General features: G+C 35.0%; 1 protein-coding gene across 1 annotated transcript in view; it reads right to left on the bottom strand.

The window, feature by feature from the left end:
• IQCM (IQ motif containing M) overlaps positions 1 to 24,626 on the bottom strand; it is a gene marked incomplete at its 5' end in the record, with an annotated part of 343,549 nt that overhangs the window by 137,565 nt on the left and 181,358 nt on the right. The window contains one exon of the mRNA XM_041738752.1: positions 21,353 to 21,487. Coding sequence (XP_041594686.1) covers positions 21,353 to 21,487 — 135 coding nt within the window. The remainder of the gene's footprint in view (positions 1 to 21,352; positions 21,488 to 24,626) is intronic.

The raw sequence follows: 24,626 nt of genomic DNA, 5'->3' as shown, positions 1-24,626 counted from the left end.
ATGTTTCGATGAACACCGAGGCTCCTTCCACAGTTTGGCTATTGTGGACATTGCTGCTAGAAACATCGGGGTGCAGGTGTCCCGGTGTTTCATTGCATCTGTATCTTTGGGGTAAATCCCCAACAGTGCAATTGCTGGGTCATAGAGCAGATCTATTTTTAACTCTTTGAGGAACCTCCACACAGTTTTCCAGAGTGGCTGCACCAGTTCACATTCCCACCAACAGTGCAAGAGGGTTCCCCTTTCTCCACATCCCCTCCAACATTTGCGGTTTCCTGCCTTGGTTAATTTTCCCCATTCTCACTGGTGTGAGGTGGTATCTCATTGTGGTTTTGATTTGTATTTCCCTGATGGCAAGTGATGCGGAGCATTTTCTCATGTGCGTGTTGGCCATGTCCATGTCTTCCTCTGTGAGATTTCTCTTCATGTCTTTTGCCCATTTCATGATTGGATTGTTTGTTTCTTTGCTGTTGAGTTTAAGTTCTTTATAGATCTTGGAAACTAGCCCTTTATCTGATACGTCATTTGCAAATATCTTCTCCCATTCTGTAGGTTGTCTTTTAGTTTTGTTGACTGTATCTTTTGCTATGCAAAAGCTTCTTATCTTGATGAAGTCCCAATAGTTCATTTTTGCTTTTGTTTCTTTTGCCTTGCAAGAAGTTACTGTGGCTGAGTTCAAAAAGGGTGTTGCCTGTGTTCTCCTCTAGATTTTGATGGAATCTTGTCTCACATTTAGATCTTTCATCCTTTTTGAGTTTATCTTTGTGTATGGTGAAAGAGAGTCATCTAGTTTCATTCTTCTGCATGTGGATGTCCAATTTTCCCAGCACCAAAAAGCTTATATTTTAAATATGTGCTGAATATAATCCAATTACATTGGAAATTAAAAATATGAAGATGAATTAAAATACTTAATGATTCAAACATTAGTAATATACTTCTAAAGTAACTTTTGAATCAATCCAATCATTCCATTCCCTAAGTATATATGCTAAAGAAATAAATGCATGTTCATCAGAAATATGTTCATAACAGTTTGTGTATAATAACCTTAAACAAGAAATAAACCAAATTGCCACCAGTAAAAGAGTAAGTAAATCGTGATATATTCATATGATGGAATTCCAAACAACAATAAAAAAGAATGAAATATTGTTAAACAGGACATGTATGACTCCTACAGATATTAAAAGTCAAGAAAGTCCGACACATAGAGTACATGCTGGATGATTCTGTTTATACAAATGTAAAACTTGTCTCTGATAATGATAGTGGTTATCTCTTGGAAGTGGTTTATTGATGTGAAGGGGCACAAGAGAACTCTGGGGTGATATAAATGTTTTATATGTTGATGGTGATTACACTGACATATGGATATGTAAAATTCATCTAGAGGTATTAAAATTTGTGCATCTTAGAGTGTATAAGTTATGCCTTGTTAAAGAAATATTTAAAATAAAGGAACTGAAATAATTCAGTGCCTATAAAAATAAAAAAATGAAATACTTCAAAAACAATTAGGACAAGATCAAATTTATAGCTTTGTATTCTTTCTTTGTTAAGGGGTAATAACTATAAATAAAGGAATTTATATTGATCTTCAAATTTTGTAAAATGATAAAATAACAAAAAATTATCAGAGGTAAAAGTTAATAATGATAAAAAGAAATAAAAAGTAAAGGTATAAATCTGAAATTTGGTGGTTTGCAGACACTAATAACACAGAAACTCTTGTAAGCTTTCAAAGTAAAAGAGGAGCAGAAATATGATGTAGAGAAAGGAGACAACCATTTCTAGTGAAAATATTTAAAGAAATTATAGGATAACATTAAAAACAATTTGATTGTAATATAGTTGTAAATCTAAAGAAATCAGTATTTTCCTAAAGCTGATATAAATCACCACTATTATTGTCCCCAAAAAGGGAAATTTTGAATAAAGCAATTACTTTAAAGTAGATTAAAACAGTGATTAATGATCCATTAAAGAAGCACCTGGACCAACTGTGCCATACCTAAGTTTTACCTAACCTTTAAAGAACAAAATTTGAAATATTTTAATTAAACTTTCCTGAACCATAGAACATGAAAGAAAAAAATCTTTATTTAATAAAACCAATATGATCTTATCCTCAAACTGAATGAAGCTATTCCAAAATATCTACAGTTTAGTCTTATTTTTTTAAATAGCTGAAATTGTCTAAATAAAATATTACCAAATAGAACCAGCAAGATTCCCACTATTAAAAAGTATGAGTATTCTAGAAAAATCACTACAATGCCATACAGTCTATCAATAAAATGTATTGAATTATAATATTAAAACAAAAAAATGTAATCAATAGATACTGAATTGGCAATAGACTGAATCAAGCTGTCATTTATAAAAAAAAAAAAAAGCTTTAATACAATAGGCACATAAATCAATACAATAGCCTAAAAAGTCCCTCATTATACCTAAGTATACATAGGAGATTAATATATAGAAAAGTATTTTCATTTAGTGGTCAGAGATAATTAACTCACTGAATGATGTTGATACAAATGAATATCCATTTGGAAGGAAGTTGGACCCCTACTGACATCATATCCAGATGTAAATTCCAAATAATCATTTTTTAAAGATTTTATTTATTTAAGAGAGAGAGCAAGCAAGAGAGAGTGAGACAGCAGAATCAAGGGGAGCAGCAGAGGGAGGGGGAGAAGCAGACTCTTCACTGAGCAGGGCTCTCTCCCTGGACTCTGGGATCATGACCTGAAGGCAGATGCTTCATGGACTGAGCCACTCAGGCACCCTGTAGATTTCAGATAATTAAAGATATGTAAAATGTGTAAAATATAATAATTTTAGAAGGAACTTTAAGTAGGTTTTATGTATAATTTAGAGTTTAAAATACTTCTTTTAGGGCAGCCTGGGTGGCTCAGCGGTTAGCGCCACCTTCAGCCCAGGGTGTGATCTTGGAGACCCAGGATGGAGTCCCACATCTGACTCCCTGCATGGAGCCTGCTTCTCCCTCTGCCTGTGTCTGTGCCTCTCTCTCTCTCTGTGTCTCTCATGAATAAATAAATAAAAATCTTTAAAAAATAATAAATAAAATACTTTTTTAACCAGAAAGATAAACCAAAGTCATAAAAATACATGTTGATTAGAGGAGGCACCAGGCTAACTCAGTCAGGAAAGCATGTGGGTCTTGATCTCAGGATGGTGAGTTTGAGCTCCGTACTACATGTAGAGAGAGAAATATAAAGTTTTTTGATCCCAAGGTCCTCGGATCAAGCCCCATGTCCAGGTCAGGCTCCCTGCTCAGTGGGGAGCCTGCTTCTCCCTCCCCCTCTGCCCTTACCCTCACTCCGGCTCTCTCCTGCTCTCTCTCACTCTCTCTCAAATAAATAAAACCTTTTCTTTAAAAAGAAATATAATGTTTTTGTATTACAAAAATATAACTTAAAAAAATTCAGAATTAAATGACTGGAAACTGTTTGTAAAATATATGGCAAGTGAAATTTGTATATATACAATAGAGTACAAAGCTCATTAAAATCAATAAGACAAACAACAAAAATGGACAAAAACTATAAATAGACAAATCGTAGAAGAACTGACGAATGTGAAAAGCAGTTAAATATCAAATATCACAGATAGATAAATGTAAATTAAAATAAGTTTAAATCATTTTCCCCTCACCAAATTGGCAAGTATACTTGCCACTGGGAATTGGATAAAAAGGATATATTCCAACTTTGCTGGTGTAAATGTGAATTGTTACAGCCTTTCTTGAAAAGCAATCTGTAAATACCAACCAAAATGTAAAATATTTATATATTTTGATCCAACAATTTCACTTTTGGGAATCAAAAGCACCAACACAAAAAGATGTTTGTAATGGTCTCCAACTATAAACAATGTAAATTCTCATCAAAGGGGAATGACTAAACTGGTATGCATCCATATCATAAAATACAATGAAGACATTAAAAAGAGATAGAAGGGATCCCTGGGTGGCGCAGCGGTTTGGCGCCTGCCTTTGGCCCAGGGCGCGATCCTGGAGACGCGGGATCGAATCCCACGTTGGGCTCCCGGTGCATGGGGCCTGCTTCTCCCTCTGCCTATGTCTCTGCCTCTCTCCCTCTCTCTCTCTGTGACTATCATAAATGAATGAAAAAAATTAAAAAAAAAATCATATAAGCCAAGCTTAATTTAAAAAAATAATAATAAATAAAAAAAATAAAAAAATAAAAAGAGATAGAAGGTTCTCATGATGCATTGATAAATGAAAATAGATTTAGAGAAATGCATATAATATGATTCTGGTCTGTAAAATAAACACTAGCCATAAACATGTACTTTCATATGCATATATAAGCAAGACAAGCATAGAAGAAATTTCTTAAATTTTACAAGAATATATTATATCAAAAAAATTTTCTTCACTGTGAAAAAGTTCAACAGGCTATACTAATGTGAAAAAGTGGCTCCTCTTCAAATACTCTGCAGCCTGTTTCTATTACACAGATGAAAATAGAATCCACACAAAATGAAAACTATTTCTATGTAATGAGAGACTAATCCATGTTTAATTTATAAATAATTAAATAATACTCTGTTGGCAAAATGTTCTAAATAGACTTTTAACAATTTGATATTCTTTTTGACATTTTACACATTTGTAAACACTGGAACTAGGAAATTCTATGAAAATACATTTTTATGGTAATATCTTAAATATATAACTGAATATTAAGGATTAATATTCAGAACAAAAAATAAACATTCTGACTTACTTTTTATTTCTCTTATTTTTTTAAGGTTTCTATTTATTTATTTGAGAGAAGGAAAGAGAGAAAGGGAGAGAGCGTGAGGCTGCGGGGAGGGCGAGAGAGGGAGCCCAAAGTGGGCTCAATCCTGGGGCCCTGAGATCGTGACCTGAGCTGAAGGTGGACACTTAACCAGCTGAGCTACTCAGATGCCCCACCTTTTTATTTATATACATTTTGTTTACTGGTGTCTGATATATCCATTTTAGGGAAATCATTTACTGGAATTTGCAAATAACCAATTCTATTCTTTTTTAATAACTTCTCAGAAAAAGTAATTACACATTAAGTTTGCTTATAGGACATTCACAGAGCAGCAAAGCAAGAACTCTAGTTTCATACCAAAGTTCTTTCCTATATGAATTGTGGTATTATGATTTCAGCAGGAACTAAATTATAATAGAGATACCAAACTGAGAACAGAGCTAGCCTATGACCCAGCAATTGCTCTACTAAGTATTTACCCTGAAGCTAAAAATGTAGTGAACCATAGGGGCACCTGCAACCAATGTTCATGGCAGCAATGTCCACAATAGCCAAGTTGCGAAAGGAGCCAAGATGTCCTTCAACAAATGGATAAAGAAAATGTGGTGTATATATAATGAAATATTACTCAACCATCAGAAAGGATGAACATTTGCCATCTACACTGACCTGGGTAGAACTGGAGGGTATTATGCTGAATGAAATAAGTCAGTCAGAGAAACACAATTATCATAGGATTTCACTTGTATGTAGAATATGAGAAACAGCACAGAGGACCATAGGGGAAGGGATGAAAACTGAATGGGAAGTCATCAGAGGCGGAGAAAAACCATGAGAGATTCTTAACTAGAGGAAATGAACTAAGTGTCGATAGAGAGGAGCAGCATGGGGGGATGGGGAAATTAGGTGATGGGCATTCAGGAGGACATGTGATGTGATGAGCACTGGGTATTAGAGGCAACTGATAAATTATTGAACATTACATCTGAAACTAATGATGTACTATATGTTGCCTAATTGAATTTAAGTTAAAAAAAAAAAGGAATCACCAGATAAACTTAATATAAAAGGATCATGATTATCACCACCATTAAGTAGGAAGCACTAGACTAAGCATGAGTTGGCCACAGTAACCAAAGCAGGTTTAATAGTTGAGTCCTTTCTCCAGAACAGAAAGAAGAAAAGATGCAAAGTAACTAACATTTATGAACCCGTAGATATGTTGCTTTATATATAATATGTATTCCTCTGTTGTTTTTGGGCTGAATTTGAGCCCCTCAAACTCATATGTTGAAGCCCTAACCCTCAGTGTTATAGTATTAGAAAGTGGGGCCTTTGGGAGATAATTAGGTTTAGGTAAGATCATGAGGGTAGAGTTCCCATGATAGAATTAGTGCCCTTATTAAAAGAGAAAGAAGCACCAGAGATTGCTCTTACAATAATGTGAGGATACCGTGAGAAAATAGCCATCTTGGAGCCAGGAAGAGGGTCCTCACGAAGAACTGAATCTGCTAGTACTTTGATCTTGGGCTTCCCAGCCTCTAGAATTATGAGAAATAAATGTCTTCTATTGTTTAAACCACCCAGTCTATGGTATTTTGTTACGGCAGCCTGAGCTGATTAAGACATTAGATGTATTGGTGAAATAAATCTGTATTTTTAATTTCAATGCATTTGTCTTCAGAAGCTGCTACAAATAATAATTTCTTGGATATAAACTGGCAGCTACCAGATTTTAAAATTCATTACATGCAGCACCAACAAAACTAGGCCCCACAAAGGAGATTACATACTAGTTATCATTCTTATTTTTATTTTAACAATAAGAAAAATGCTCCCTTTTAATATTTAAACATTTGCTCTGATTAAACAGTCCATTTCTGCTGACTCATAACAGACACTGGCCTGGTACTGTTTATTAACTTTCCTATGAACATATTGTTTATAGCAGGTGTCTGATTAACATAACTGGTCACTGAAGGCTCATTGTTGGCCACATAAGAGAGTAGCTTTGCCTGGCAGCAGAGCCAGCTCCTTTATCACCTCGTGTAGTTGAATCCTAATCAGATTTAATCCCCTCCTAACTTTCCCTTTTGTTGGGTGACTCATACTTGGCTGGCTACACAAGTGTGTCCTAAGTTCACCAGATCACTGCAAAAAACAATCTGAGTATGTCTCAACAGATATGGCCTTGGGATACATTAAATGTTTTCACCTTAAAACCCTTAAAAACAACATACAAACTAAATAAATACAACAGCAGCAAGATGTTCTTTTGGAGTCTGGTAAACAAAGCTGATGCTGGTATGACACCAGACCATCCTATAAGCCTACAAAGTGACACATTTGCAATAGATCTACAAGAGATGCCCCATGCTTTAAATCATATCCCCCAAAAAATCAAACAGAATAATCATGAATAAGAAATTATTACCCGGGGAAACCTATTGGATCTCCACAGGCTTGCCTGGCAAAAAGTTTTGGAAAGTCTGAGGGGAACAGACTTTATCTGAAGGGTAATTTCTTGGCTCCAAAACATGAGATAAGATAAGGTGACTGAATAATCTTACTTTTTATCATCTCTAGGACTGTATGGGCAGATGGTACTTTTTTCATTTTTTCCTACTCTTACCACCATTAGAGAAAAGTAGAGGAGAGTCTCCTTTCATGTCTCTTCCATTAGTACTGGCATGAATCCTTTATTCTGCTGTGGCTAGTGACGTATCTCCCCTTCTTTCCATATAAGTACAAGGTCTATCCTATGAACTGGATCATGGCAGTGAAAAGAAAGATAAGATCTCTGTCATATTGAAAACTAACAGGCAGGTAGAGGAGATAGTAAACAAACAAACATACATTTGAATATAAACATGTCAAATATGTCAAAAATAAATATCAAAGAAATGGAGGACAGAGGGCAGAAGCCAGTGAGAAGAAAATGAGATACTTCAGAAAGGAAAATCAAGAAAGATCTTTCTGAGTAAATGATATATGAGTCAAAGTCTTACAAAATAATCCATGAGGAAATAAAATTCTCAATAGAAGGAATAACGAGTGCAAAGAATTATTTATATATAAATATATATAAATATAAAAGTATATATAAGTATATATAAAAAGTATAGATATAGATATAGATATATAAAAGTAAAGTTATGACTTTAGTACAGTAGTAGTCAGCCTGACTAGAGTAAGCAAGGAGAGAAGGGTAGGAATTGAGGTCAGAAAGATAGAAAATGTATCATTTATTAGGTATTTGAGATTTACTCTACATGTGATAGAAAAAACTAGAGAATTTTGATATTTTTAATGTTATTTATTTCAGACATATGGTTAAAAAGTAACAGAAAAAGGAACATGTGTATCTAGCACCCAACTTAAGAAACATTACAGTCTTCCTTTATAACCTACAGCAACAAAAGAAATAAGATGCTTAGAAACGAGTCTATTAAACAAGATGAGCAAGTTCTACAGATCTGCTGAACAACTGTACTGTACTGATAGTCAACAATACTGTATTGTGCACTATAAAAACTGGTTAAGAGTAGAGATCTCACATTAATTGTTCTCAATATAAAAATATAAAATAAGGAGCACCTGAGTGGCTCAGTCAGTTAAGCATACAACTCTTGATTTCAGCTCAGATCATCATCTCAGGGTTATGAGATTGAGCCCCACTCAATGTAGAGTCTGCTTGAGATTCTTTCCATCTCCTTCTGCTCCTCTCCCTGCTCATGCTCTCTCTCTCTCTCTCAAATAAATAAATAAATAAATAAATAATTTATGTTTATATATCTGTTTTATATTATATGTATATAAAATAAAACAAAAAAAAACATGTCCAATAAAAACTTATAAGATCTTCAGAGAAAAAATAAGTAAAACTATTGAAAATCAAAAAATATAGATATAAATATAAATATATAATAAAAAATAAGTTATAACACAAACTAAAAATAATCTATAGATAAGTAGAAAATTTTAATATCAAAAAGAAGTTATTTTCTACAAATTGTTTTGATATTAACGCATTTTTAATGCAACTAGAAAGCCTAATTTCTACACTTATATAGAAGTGAAAATGTCCAAAAAGTTTCAAGAATTAAAAAAGTGATGGAGGGATCCCTGGGTGGCGCAGCGGTTTAGCGCCTGCCTTTGGCCCAGGGCGCGATCCTGGAGACCCGGGATCGAATCCCACATCAGGCTCCCGGTGCATGGAGCCTGCTTCTCCCTCTGCCTGTGTCTCTGCCTCTCTCTCTCTGTGACTATCATAAATAAATAAATAATTTAAAAAAAAAAAAAGTGATGGAACTTTCCTGTCAGGTAAAATGACTCAGTATAAGGCTATACCAATTGGGATACTGGCAGAGGAATATATCAAGAAAAAAAGCAGAACTGAAAATCCAGAACAGACCCAGATTTAGATAGAAATTTGATATATGTCAGAAGCAGCATTGCAAATTAGTGCTCAGAGAGGTCACTGATTTGATAAAAAAAAAAAAAAATCAACAAAGTATGATGGGATAAATGGTTATTTAAAGGAAAAAGACCATATAATGTTTGTCCTTCTCTGATTGACTTATTTCACTCAGCATAATACCCTCCAGTCCATCCACGTCGAAGCAAATAAATTAATTAATAAAAGGAAAAAGAAAATAATAATACGTTACTCCCACTAAAAACCAATAAAAAATAAATTTATTAAAAGAAAGAAAGAAGAAAGAAAGAAAGAAAGAAAGAAAGAAAGAAAGAAAGAAAGAAAGAAAGAAAGAAAGAAAGAAAGAAAAAGAAAATAATAGTAGGGCACCTGGGTGGCTCAGTCAGTTGAGCACCTGACTTGGGGTTTGGTTCAGGTTGCGATCTCTTGGTAGTGGGACGGAGACCTGTGTGAGGAATCTGCTTCATATTCTTTCTTCCTTTCTCTCTTCCTTCTCCATCTGCCCCTCCTTGCTCATATATGTGTTCTCTCTCTCTCTCTCTTTCTCTCACTTAAATAAATAAATAAATCCATCTTTAAAAATAAAATTAATAAAAGGAAAAAGAAAATAATAATACGTTACTCCCACTAAAAACTGCAAAACAAACAAAAACAAAACAAAACAAACAAAAACTACCCAGGTATTTTATGGACTCCTTCTCAATTATATTCTTACTCTTTCCCTTCCTTCCCAGAGGTATTGGCTCCTCTCTCACCTGCACACTAAGGTGACCTAGTGTGAGAGAGGAGACCATCCTCCTTATCCTCTTCTCTACTTCTTCCATCCCATACCCATAACCTTATACATAGCTCAGACTCAGCCAGGCCAGAGAGCTCTCCTTTTATGCAAAAAATCCCATATTTCACCAGGAACTTCCAGAAGTTCCTTTCACATGGGCTAAATTCAGAAGCAATTCTATTGAGATATTAAGATGGAGGTTTTAGTTTCACACTTGGTTTTTGAGAGGATATATCTCCTCTTTGAGAGGAGTCCAGTAATGCTGGACTCTTATCCTCTACCAATATTAGTCTCTCTCTATTAGACAGACTAGGGTTCCCTAACATGCCTAGACTCTGAATGAAGCTGTTTCATTCTTGATGAAGAAAAGTAAAAAAAGAGTTAAGTGCTGTTCTGAATTTGTGGTTTCCCTTACCTCACTCACACTTTTATGCTTTTACTGCAAATAAATGTACTCTTAAATAATATAAAATATCATGTTGAAAACCTGCAATTTTTACATAAATTATGTGTCCTTTTGAAACTTTTCCTTTGCTCATAATTTTTTTGGAAAATATTTATCTATGTTGATACTTGTACCATTAGTGTACTACCCGAGTAGTGTTTATTACATATTTCAGTGATTCTTTTTATATTTCTGAATTACTTCATAATACGTCTTAAAAAGAAAATGACAGATTGAGAAGTAAGAAGATAATAGTCTTTTCTAATTGTGTCTGCTACATCATTTTCATTAGAAATAAGTCATCAGCAAAGAGGGGGGAAGATGGCGGTATTGAGTCTGATAAGAACTGACTTATGTGAAATATTAATCTGAGAGAAGAGATTGAATTAACTCAAAAAAATGGAATGAAATTGCCTAGCAGTTCTAAGGGTCCACTTGACATTTGTGATCAGAAATTTAAAGTGAAATTAATCAGCATGGTTGTGTTTTTCTCTAGCCATGCCACGTTCATCTTCTTGACCTAAGCAAAGACGTGGCTCTCAGATTCAGTCTTTTGGAAATTAAGCTTGGGGAGAATAAGGAAGTCAGTATGTGTTGTGAAAAACTGACATGACTGGAGCCATTTAAAATAGGCCTGGAGTGGCCACTGCGGAGAAAGTGGCTTACCTACTTTTGTTTGAACTGAGCCATACATAACCTGTGGACTGGGCAAAAGAGCAAGCAATTGACTGAGAAGTCCGTAGGAGAACAGATATCCTGATCACAAGACTGATGGTTGTGAATTTTCTGAAGATAGAATAGAATCAGCAGTCAATCAATGTATAACCCAGAGTAGTTTAGCTTGTTAACATCCATAAAAAACTTTTACTTTCCTTTCTTCAACTCATGTAATCACCCCTCTTCCTTTTCCTCATAAAAACTCCTTGCTTTCACCCTATAAGTGAGACATTATTTGGATTTCTTCCTAAATCTATGCTCCTTACTTTGATCCCAAGTAAAACACTTGTTGGCTTCTCATTACAGGTCTTAGTTTCAGGTTAACGTGTGTGTGTGTGTGTGTGTGTGTGTTGGGGGCAGGGGTACCATGGAATGAATCCAAGCTGAGTAAGGTGGAAGGTGGAAGACCCAAAGGGTTATGAATACTGTAAATATAGTCAAGTTAATGGACTGAATGCCCCCCTGTGCTGCAGATTTATTAATGGGGGAGAAGAGCCAGAAAGATGTCAGAGGCAGTCAGAGAGAAGGGGGCTTGAAAAACAGATGTTGGAGGCTTACAGTTACTGGGAATGACAAAATCCAGTTATGACCAAGGAAGTCACTATAAGAATACAAACATTAGAAACAAGAATTAGGGCAGCCCAGGTGGCTCAGCGGTTTGGCGCCACCTTCAGCCCAGGGCCTGATCCTGGAGACCTGGGATCAAGTCCCACGTCAGGCTCCCTGCATGGAGCCTGCTTCTCCCTCTGCCTGCATCTCTGCCTCTATCTCTGTGTGTGTGTGTGTGTTTCTCATGAACTAATAAATAAATAAAATCTTAAAGAAAAAAAAAAAGAAACGAGAATTAAAGGAAATGAGAGCCTGAGTTGCACTTGAAACTGCCATCAGCAAGCACCTCCAGAAAACTGAAGGAACACAGACAACTGGACATACACAGAACAAAAGTCCTCAAGTTATTATAAATACTTCAGTCCTACAAATGTTACAGTTAGGGAGTTAGTTATCATCTGCAGAATAGCAAACTTGGAATATGGTAGTTGGTGACAGGCCTCTTTGCCTTTCACTTCAATGAAGAAGATCACAGAGAACATGGTATTAGGAGTGTTTCTAACAATGATTGGTTCTGGGCAGCAACAGAAAACAAAAGTATGGCACAAGCAAGAGATTTACAGTAGTTACATGAGCAACCATCTTGTCCTTGAAAAGCAATACTACTCTTTACAATAATCAGAATTTTTTTTCAAGGGCAGATGAACAGATTAAGACTGACCTACTAGAAATTAGCCAACTGATAATGAGCCATTAATACAAGACAGGAGTTTTGATTCTATTTCTGACTCTAGCCACTCAGGGGTGAGGTTAACCTGCATGGCACATGCACAGGGCCGGCCCTTGGGTGGAGTTCCCAGCACTCCAGTCGTAGCTCCATCCTTCTCTCTCAACAAAGTCTTTTTATAGCTCCAGTGAGTTAGAGTAATGTTACAGGTATTATTTTTAATCCATTCAAATTTCTTTCTTACTTTAAAAATTGGGGTACATTAACTTTCTTAGAATCAAATTATTTGGAACTTGCTTTACAACTTTATTGTTTGTTTATTTTAAGATTCTATTTATTTATTCATGAGAGACACACAGAGAGAGGCAGAGACACAGGCTAAGGGAGAGGCAGGCTTCCTGCAGGGAACCTGATGGGGGATTTGATCCCAGGACCCTGGGATCACGCCCTGAATGAAAGGCAGATGCTCAACCACTGAGCCACCCAGGCGTCCCTACAACTTATTTAAATGTATAAATATGTTAGGAGCCTTAGTAAAGAGCCATTATTTTCAGTAATTGTTTAATGTTAGATGAAAATCTCAATCCTAGAAAATATGCACCATAAGTTGTAGGTATATAGTCAATTTTGTCTTCTCCAATTAGCATTTTGAATTAAACTCCACAATGAATAAAGAGAATGAGAAGGTTCTGATATCTGCCTTTTTGGGCAATTAGTGGTAATGGGAGTTACGCCTATGCTATGCAAATGTACTTCCGTGTGTACTTGTTTTCACCTCAAAAGATGAGATGACAGTGCATACAAGGATGCAAATAAAAATCAAGTCCTCTATATCTAAACCACCAAGGATCATCAGCTGAAAGAATGCTGGTTGCTCATCATGCCAAATATACATATATGTATGTATATATGTGTGTATATATATGTTTGTGTGTGTGTGTGTGTGTGTGTATTGCATGCATTGATAGATAAAGAAGCATTGGAAAGAATATTTCTAAAGACTAGAAACCCAACATCTTTATGGTACAAACATGACATATTTACGTTAAAATGCCTGAGAAACTATGACCTAAAAGAAGCTTACTCTATAAACACCTTGCATAACAGGCCAACATGGCTCATAAAAAAAAAATGCATCTACAAAACAGTATTACCTGTGGATTTCAACATGGACACAGTCACAGAATTTTAAATTTTGGAAATTGAAATACTAAAATGAAACTCATGAGTTTATCATGCCTCTAGAGGTAAACTTTAAAGAAACAAGCCTTTAGCATTAGCAACTGGCTTCTGTGATGCCAAATTGGCAGTTCCCAGAAAAAAAAAAAAGTGTGGTTTTACAGATCTGAATCATTAACTTGCATTTCAGTACCATTTTTTTTTTCAGTACCATTTATAATTTATATAGACATGATAGAGACTTCACATGCTGGGAATACCATGTGCCTTGTTGAGCAGAGCATAATATTTTTCTTAAGTTTTTATTTAAATTCCAGGTAACATACAGTGTAATATTAGTTTCAGGTGTACAATATAGTGATTCAATACTAATATTTTTAAAATTTTTATTCAGAAAGGCTAGAAAATGTGCATTTCTGAAGGTGACTTAAAAAGTGGACAGGGTGAGGTCTGTAAAACTCACTTGACTGTTAAGGGCTGAAAATTACTTTAATTCCTTTGGAAGTTTCACTTCATTGGGGAATTAATGGGGCTCTTGATCAAGTGGAAAACCAGAAAAAACAAAGTTCTTTAATGCTATGACTATGATGTTGGAATAATTATACTATACATAAAATTTTTCATTTCATAAAAAGTTCAGATGAACTATTTTATCTTAATGTTTGTCAGAAATTTGCTAGAAAGTTGTTCTGAATAGGGAGTTCATGTTCCTAATATTATAGTAATTTAATCATATAAAACAAAGACTTGCTAGTGAATCTTTACATCATAAGAGTATGGGGAGTGTAATCTTAATAAACAGTGATATAACATAAGCAGCCTAAAGCCTTGCCCTCTAATAGACTTATGAAAGTAATTATACCTTTATTGAAGTTACACTACTCTCAAACCCCTGCTGTTCCTGCTGTTCTTGAAGATAGTTATTTTCTACTTAACAAAAACAGACAGGCTTTAGAAAAATAGCTAGTGGTAAGTAATATTACAAAATTTAATCAGTTTCTTCTATGTAGCTTATACAACAATGGTACAAATATTTCAACCCAAACAATAAAAGACTCAAAGGCTTAAAAAAAAAAAATCCCAGGACGGCTAATTAGAGTAACTTACTAATTGGAGTAACAACTCACATGACTGCAGGAAGACAGGAAGAGGGGAAAGGGGAAAGTCTTTCACTGGCCCTGATCATTCCCAGGGCATATCATTAGCATAGGCTTTCACAGGCTTTGTACAGCCATAGCTTGGTGAAAGAAGGCATTAACAGAGTTAAATGATGAAAGATGAGACAAAATGTCAAGAACCATCTCTAAAAAGTGTTATGGGAGAAAGCAGACAAAATTGTAGGAGCAGCTGCTTGGATTAGGTAGCTGAAGCAAGGTGATGACAGACAGATCTTTCAGGGTTGCTCTTTGCCCCTAGGGTCCAATCTCTAGTTTGTGGAGGGGTATTCAAGCTTTAGGGGAAAATGCTTAGATAGCTCCTACTGACACAAGATTGATTTATAACCAAAATCTAATTTGCATCATGGATTTGAAAACATCCATTTCCAATAGGTAGATGTCAGGTGAATAAGGGATTAAAAACAAGAATATAAGCAAAAGCAACCACTGTCAACTAGATCTCAATGAATGATCTGGCATCGTTTAGCTAGGAATTTTAGTAAAATCGTGCCTTATCCAGTTATCCACCAGTGGACATAGATTTCTCCTATTTGCTGTTACCAGCTGACCTAAAAATTCTAATTTGTTTTGCATACAATCTCTCTTTTATGTGTGAAACTTCTTTCTTTTATGATCTAGTTAACTCATCCTAGAATGATTCACTCATCTCCAACATTCTCTATGACCCTTTTTGATTTCCAAACTTAAAGCATAGTATTTGTATCAGCTTAGTGTTCCATACTATTGCATAAGTATTTACAACATTGCATTTATCTAGTTCTGTATGTGCATGTCTCTTCAGTTATTATGTGGATTTTGAGACCTTTGAACTACAATATATTTCACAGCTCATATAAAGCACTCAAAATTCATTTGTCAAATATTTTTGCAGCAACAATTTTATCAAAAAAGATTCTGGATTGCCACAACCAAGGAAGGAATTCATTTAGTACACTCTACTGCATTTCTTTTCAGTCTATGACTTATTGCTAAAATCATCAATCAGAGAAGGAAATGTGTTTTTACCTTCCATGTGGCTGAAAGCATCAGCAAATATCTACTAAAATACCAGGGGAAAATGTGGAGTCTTGCTATATAAGGGCTATAGGCACCACTGAAAAAACCTTTACATCATCATAATGCATGGAAAAGGTCTACACATTCATGAGAGCTTTTCAGTAGACCCATTAGAGCAGGTGGGACAAACATCAAGTACTTCCAAAGTGATCCAGTGTTCTATAATACAAAAACATGAAATCTTGCTACAGAACTTCATAGCAAATCAATTCAGGCACTCTTTTCACTAGTGAGTGGAGGTGATAATAGAAGAAATATTCTCATTACATAGTCATTAGGATAGGTGCCAAACTTTCCTAACAATGACCACACACCTAAATCAGCTTCATTGTGTCACTTCAGATAATCTGATTTTGTGCTATGAATTCTATTCATTTACTTGCATGCATATTTTTTGAGCCTTTTGTCCTTCTCCAGTGAACAAAAAAAACATAGGTCATAAGCTTTACTGAGCTGAATCATGACAAGAGTATGAAGACCCCAACTAGTATCAATCAATATGTCTAACATGAGGATTATTACTTTCCCCCCATAGTCAAACACCAACCAGTCAGGAAGCTAAACTGATTTGAAGAGGTAGGAAAAACTCAACATCCATTGGCATTGCTAGTATATGCCACACACTTGATAAGAAATAAATGGAGAGAAGCTGCAGCTCTGTTGGCCCAAATCAGTCTGAATTAGGGTGACCATAGGTAAGCCAAAAATTTGATAGGCAGATCTGGAAATGAGAACGCCAGATAATGGCGTGATAACCACTATACACATCTCAAACTAACTGGAAAACAATAGGAATGAATAGGAAAGACCCAAGAGTGCCACTGGAAGAGAAAATATGAAGCAGATATATGAGCACATCTGAACACTGTGCTCCTAACCACACATAGATCCATAGGCAGAGGGTGGAAACCTTAAGGACTCACGGCATTTGAGTAAACACTTTGTCCAATCATACACTAAGTTATACAGAATCAGAGAGAGCCTTTTGAAAAGTCACTCTAAAAAATCAAAACAGTAACTGAGCAGAGAAGTGAACAGCCAAACACCTTGGAGGGGAGATAGATCAGATTCCAGATATTAAGTCCAGACAAGTTACTAAATAAATAAACTCTTGGAGTGCAGAGGCCAGAATCCATAGTTACAACAACATAACATCTAAAATGTCCAGTATTCAACAAAAATAACAACAGAAACATTCAAATAAATAAGAAAGTGTGACCCATACTCAGGGAAAAATCAGTCAATAACAACTAACTGAGTGGACTTAGATTTATCAGACAAAGACCTCAAAAATGCTATTATAAATATGCTCAAATAATTGAAATAAATTACATTTAAAGAATTAAAGTAAAATATGATACTCAAATGGGCACTATCAAGATAAATAGAATATAAAAAGTAACTAAGTGGATTCTAGAATTAAAAAAATATAACAATGACAAATTTACAAAATGGGGGTCGCAACAGATTTGAGAAGGCTGAAGGGAGAAAGTAAACTTGAAGATAGATCGGTAGATACTATCCACTTTTAAGAACAGAATAAAAATTGGAAAAGGGGATCCCTGGGTGGCGCAGCGGTTTGGTGCCTGCCTTTGGCCCAGGGCGCGATCCTGGAGACCCGGGATCGATTCCCACATCGGGCTCCTGGTGCATGGAGCCTGCTTCTCCCTCCGCCTGTGTCTCTGCCTCTCTCTCTCTCTCTCTCTCTGTGACTATCATAAATAAATAAAAATTAAAAAAAATAAAAAATAAAAAAAAATTGGAAAAAAGGTAAACACAGCCTCAGAGACCTCTGAAACACAGTAAGTGGTTTCACAGAAGTGTAATAAGAGTCTTAGAAGGAAAGGAGAGGAAAATGTATGAAAAAATGGCTAAAAATTTGAAAATTTTGATGAAAAACATTAATCTATAGATCTAAGAAATTCAATGAACCCCAAGTATTTTAAACACAAAGTAATCCATGATCCACATCCATGTTTGTGGTATTTTGTTATGACAGCCCTAGCGAACAAATACACCAAGCAATGCCTATGGCAAAAGATGATACTGCAGATCAGTAGACACTCCAAGAGCTATTCACTATATAAATGCCCTTCATCCTTATTTAGCCACAACCTCAGAAAAAAAAGGTTGAAAAGCCAGATTGACTGAAATGTATTTTGATGGATGGAAGCCAGAAATAAAAATTAACTTGTTATAGAAAAACAGTGAGTTCATGGACTGAGATTTGGACCAGCAATATAAATAGATAGTGTGATCAAAGTTTTATTTTATAAGAATTGTCAGATATTCTCCCCAAATGTTAGTGGTCTACTAGTGTAGACCCATATAGTACCTGACTACCTACCTATCTTACTGACTCCTAGTCAATAGCTTCATGTCATTCTGGAACATAAAATTGCTAGTATTTTTCTGCCAGTATTTCATCTTCTGTTTTTAATGTGTATTTTCAACATGTTTTATAATAAGTATGTGCTAAACTTTTAGAAGCTATTTAAGCTTTTGTGTCATGCTACCTCCAATACTTCTGCATTTTTTTACCACCAGAATTTGCCAGTGTCTCACATTTCTTACACCCTGGAAACTTTCACTATCTTTTTAAATCCTCTTTAATCCCTTTCCTACATAATTAAAATATTATTGTTAGAGTGCTTATTAATATGAAAAAAAATTAAGGGAAAACCATTATATATGTTTCCCATTTAATAACGTAAAGTCTTTTCTTTAGAAAACAGAAAAAAAAAATGCAGTGCTGTCTGTTTATGATGTCTGTACTCCGAGGAGCAGGAGGCCCAGGATTTAGTTACAGTTTGCAACTAACTAGTCAGGGAGCCTGAAATAATTCACATTATATTTTTTAGGTCACAGTTTCTTCAGATGTATACAATATGTTAGGTTAAATAATATATAAGTAACTTCTATGTTTCTGATTTTAAGACTTTTGTCTAGGACTCCATAGTGAAAATCGACTTGTCTTCATTGTTGTTTTCTGATCATTTTAACCGCAGAAAATAAACTAAAAGTTCTATTTACACCCTGGAAAAATACTGGAAAACCTTCAAACTTTAAATTTCTAAAAAATTAGGCATATACAAGAATAGATGCTATAAAATCACAATGTATTTCTCTCCTTACTTTCAGATATGCCATTCTATAGTTATTAGTTTCATTTATTGAGATTTAAAGGAATAGCAAATAATATCATGTTTGCATAGTCTTCAGCTTTTAAGATCAGCACATACACGTAGTCTAAAGTTGCTTCATTTGCCGAAAGGAAGAATTTCAGACAAAAATCGTGTCCTCAGTCACAAATTTTTTTGTTACCATAGTGATGAGAATAAAGAATGGGGGAAAAAAAAGCTAAAAATACCTGAACACATACAGACAGTTTTAGGAATTTGACCTACTTGGTGTCGTACACTAAAGAAGTTAATCAATTGAATTAACTACATATGCGTTAGGTGAAATACTCTACTGGATGAAAAAATGCGTAGGTTGCACATCTGGAGCTATTATCCACAATCAAAGAAGTCAGTATGAATGAAGATGACTGACAAACTAAAATGCATAAAATCAGATTCTTTTAAAAATGGCATATATACCAGAAGCAACTAGAAAACCATTAATTTAGCTTCATTTCCCATAAATTTTCTGTTTTTCTTCCATTAGTTAGGATATTTCCATTTCAAATGACAGCTTCTTATGCACCAAAGGAATCTTTTTAACTGGATGGAGCAACATAATTGGACATATATTTAAAATTATGTTAGAGTGGCTCCTTTCTATAAAAGAAAGCCTCCCAACTCTAGGCATTATAATAAAAACAATATGTCTTTAAACTAAATTTTCTTTTGAAAATTCTAGTTTTAATAAATTTTATCAACTCAATCATTTGCAGAAAAAACCTACCGTATCACAAGGCATTAAGGCTACCTTGTGAAAGATCAATAAAAGGCAGTACTTGCTGTCAAGAATTTTTAATCATCTGTCTAATTATGTTTCTATGCACAGACTTTTAAAGTATCTCCTCATAGTAAAATGGAAACAACCTGACTTGAAGAGACCAGGAATAAAGTTCCAACTCTACTTAATGAGCTTAGAAAAATCTCCTTCCAAGTCTCAGTCCTCTGTCTGTAAAATGAGCATAAATGAGCATATCATCACCTCTAGCACACACAGGTCATTATGATAAAAGAGAGTGGAAACCAACAGCAAACGTTCAGTAAATAAGCTCTATAAAATGAGTCAGTATACAAAATAGGCTCAACATTTAAAAAATTTCAAAATAAAAAACTATAAAAATAACTACGTGTACTTAAGAATTATTTAAGAATAATAATAGCAAATTTTAATGAGCAGTTATATTGGGACACATTTTATATAAATCAGTTCATTTAAATTTCATAAGTCCAGTTACTACTATCTTCTTTTTATGGTTGAGAAAAATAAGGCATAGCATAGATAAATTGTTTGAAGACATACAGCTAGTGGTGGTGAAGCCAAGAATTAAACCCAGGAAAGCTAATTCTAGAGCCATGCTCTAAATTTAGGTCTTCTGATAACTCCAAAATAATAAATGGAGGGAAATATCTGTGAAACTGTTAATTTGAAATATATATATTTTAAATTGCTAACTATAATCAGAATAAGTTTCTGAAATATCTAATTCATACTACTTTACTGAGTTTAATTTTTCATTATTACTATCATAAAGAAAAATTAAAGCAATTTAAATGTACGACAGTAAACAACTCATAGAACTTCCATATGACAGATAATCACTCAGCCATTAATAATGTTGTGGTATAATGAGGCTTGGAAACTTCTAAGTACTGATAAGGAAAAAAAGCAGATTTTCAAACATGTAGAAAATAATCTCAATTTTCATAAAACTAATGTCATATGTACAGAAAAAAATACCAAAAAGATAGACATGAAAATGCTTATAATTGCTACTTCTTAGCAGTTTTATATATTTCTAGATTCCCAAATTTTCTATAATAAGCATTTAAGATTTTTGTCATCAGGAAAAAAATGACTTAAACAATCTAGTCATGATTCCTAAAGCCAAAGTGATTTCAATGCTTCTTTCAATCTGTGAACAGTTACTGAGTGTCTAGAAAACTGTTCTAAGCACTAAGGATACAACAGTGGCAAAGCAAAGCCATTAGATGAATTGAAACTACAAACTAAGAAAGAGAATTTCAAACCTATAAGGAAGCTTCAACCTTGTCAATCTGACCTTAATCACATCTTTCTACTGGCACTTGAGCTCCTTTACGCATGCATGCGTGCATGTATGTACTTATTTATTTATTTATTTATTTATTTATTTATTTGAGAGAGAGAGCACACAAGTTGGGGGAGGCAGAGGGAGAGGGAGAAGTAGGCTTCTCGCTGAGCAAGAAAGAATAAGGGAAGAAGGAAAGAAGGAAAGGGAATGGCAAGGAAAGGGAAAAGAAGACAAGAAATGGGAAACCACTTGCCTCTCTGGACCAAGTCCCAAACCTCGTCAATTTGCTGCTGGGTTGGGAAATGACCACAGTCATTGAAGAACTTAAGGAGCTCACTTCTTTCTAATCCTTGCCAATCTTCTCTCTTAGCAAACATTGTTTCATAAACTAAAAGAAAGAGATAAAAGAGAATATTTTTGTTATAAATAATATGTCAAGAACAAACTACCAGAAAGTTTCATCTAAATTCAAAGAAGCTTTAACTCCAGTTTTATTTTTTATGTCTAGTGATTAGAGTAGCACTGGGTCAGCCTCTTGGGGAAGGTTAGAAGGACAGGGGTTCATGCTTCTCCCTCGCACGTTCCACAGCAGTCAGATTTGGACCTGTTTCCCTAAAGAGACTACTGGCATCCTCTGGCCCGATTTATATGGCAATTGCCCATGGACCATGCATACGTCAATGCTCAAACTATATCATAAGACACAGCTTTGATGTCAGGGTTCTGGGGACCTGACTTCTACTGACCCATCTTGATACTCCTTTTTAATTAGTTCCCCTAATTTTTTCATCTCTTTTTTACTTCTGTCTACCTTCTAGCTACTTATGTCAGTGATTGGGCTGCTTATTCTACTTCTGAACTTGCTCCTAAATGGAATGACGTCTACTTTTGCCCCCTGACTTCATGTATTCCTCCTTCCTAGTTTAATTAAGGTCACTGGATGTGAGTGACCACAGAAAGTGATCTTGCCACTCCTGGCTCAAGATTTCCTCAGAAAGCCACTCAGTAGGGCCATCTTTTACCTACCTTCCACACTCGGTAATAACAGGGGCTAGATAATAACCAAGAAAATGGATGGATACATTTTATAAGTGAAGTTCCCCCATAAACATCTTATTTTTTTTCCAAAAGGGTGATACTGAGTCCCCACTCTGAAGTATGATGGAAGGTGATTGTTAATCAGCATTTAAGGATGACAGTCTGCCTCGATAAAGGCTGAGCTCTGAAGTATGGGCTCCATACAACAAAGGACACTAGAGCAGTTTCTAACACTCTGGTTATCCTGACACTCAACCTCATGGGCTTCAACTTTCCATTTATTCACTTATTTGTTCAGTTGAGGTGGACAGTGATGAGATATCAACAAATTCAAGAAATATTCAGTGACTAAATATAAGCCACTATTCCAGATCCTGAAACACAGCAGTAAAATAAGTTTATATTTGGAATATCAATGGCTTTTGCTCTCTTTTCAAATAAGCAAACTAGAGCACCTGCTGTTGGTACCCCATCCATATTGCCTCGCCCCTTACATTGCTGTGCAAGCTGACCAGACTTTCACTTGCCAGCATCTCATTTCATTGCCTCAGGGCTCCCTCTGGCTGCAGGACTCCACTCTGCCCACCTGTGCAGCAAACCAGAAGTGCCAGGGAATTCAGGCCCCTAATGCCATGGCCCTCAATCACCGGTTCTCCCTCAACTGGGAGTTGGGGGATAAAGGGCCAGCACTCAAGGAAAGTTGTCTACACTCTTCCCTAGAGGGATCTAGCTCCAGTTGATGGTAACCTGCCTAATCAAGCATTCTTATTTGACTTCCATCCATCCTTTCCCTGTCTTACTTCATTCCACTATCAGTATTTACTGGGATCTACTTGCAAATAAGTAAGTTACACTTCACGTTTTGTCTCAGGGTCTGATTTTGGAGAAACCCAAACTAGCACACAAAGAATGTAACTTTTAACTCTTCTGTTTAAGTAAATGTATTTTTCCTTGAAAAAGTGTATGTTACCCTTATTAGTTTTTCATTTAATTAATTTTAGATGCTTCTCACTAGATCAAACTGATATATATATGAACATTATAGCCATGTAATTACATTAATAGATGATAATGCACTTAATCAGTATACTATGCTTGAAAAACAAATGTTCACCAACACACTAGCAGAATTAATATTCTAGGCAGGTTCAATTACAGTCAATATAAAATTCTAATCATAAAAATTAAATGAATTTTTTTAGTTATTGAGTATTAAAAATGTATGTAGATAGATAACTGCCAAATATTACCTAATTAACAATCCACATATGAAAGGGATGGAGAATTTTCTGAGGAACATAAAGGCAAATAAGAACTAGCAAACTCTATGGACTCTTGAGTTACCTTAACCCTTAGTACAAATGGATGCCTTACTTGGTAATTCTTTAAATCATTCATTTAACTAATTCTCTTCTACTCTTTAGGTCCTATGTTGGACAAAGCATTGTCTGTCCCAACTGGACTCCTTTATGTACTTACCTCATGCCATCCTACTCTCCACAAAACAGCCAGAGGGATGAACACATCCCTATATTATTATTATTATTATATTATATACTCAGTATATAATTCTACTTGAACACAAGTAGAAGTTGCATCATAGCCCTCAGGTCACAGTCCTCTGTGGGCTTCCCAACCAACAGTCTATGAAGCCTCACACAGCCTATGCTCCCACTCCCTGCTACATCTCCCATCTCATTTTGTTCTCCTATTGCCCCATACCAATAATAGTAATAGCTTCCTCCAACACTAATAGCCTCCAACTTTCTGCCTTTGTGCTTGCAGCTCCCTCTGCCTAGAACATTCTTCCTCCATAGATCCACTTGGTTCCCCTCAGACTTTCTTTAAGACTTCAACTCGAAGTGCTTTTCAGCCAGAAACCACCAAAGTCCAGGCTGGAAAAATAAACCACTATTTTTTTTTTCAGACTGAAAGATTAAGGTACAGTAAGAGTAAAATCTGCAGTTACAAATCAAAGAGGAGAAATTGTGGCAAGAAAGTAAAACAAAAAAATAAGCGAGATTCTATAAGGTTAAAAAAAATGAATTTAGTGATAGACTTGGGGATGAAGATACGATTAACTGTAAAATAGTGGGAGTACTTTGGAAAGGATATATGATTTGGTAGTCAGTACCTAAAAAATAAAATAAGTGGAAAAAGCTTCCAGTGTAATAACTGTAAGGTCCTAGTAATTATTTTTATAAAAGTATAATATTGTATATTCATACTTGATTACAAAACTTAAAATTATTAACCATAAAACGGTATTAATATCTTTATTAACTATAATGATACTATATTGCATATTTAAAAGTTGCTAAGGCAGTAAATGTTAAAAGTTCCCATGAAAGAAAAACATTATTTTAACTATGTATGGTGACCAATGTTAACTAGACTTAGCTGTGGTGATCATTTTGCAATGTACACAAATATTGGATCATGTTGTACACCTGAAACTAATATAATGTTATATATCAACCCTTAGTAAA

Source organism: Vulpes lagopus, chromosome 23 (assembly GCF_018345385.1).
Source record: "Vulpes lagopus strain Blue_001 chromosome 23, ASM1834538v1, whole genome shotgun sequence".
In the NCBI taxonomy this organism is placed as follows: Eukaryota; Metazoa; Chordata; class Mammalia; order Carnivora; family Canidae; genus Vulpes; species Vulpes lagopus.
The sequence above is the reverse complement of the archived record's forward strand: the minus strand, read 5'-3'. Positions and strand labels throughout refer to the sequence as shown.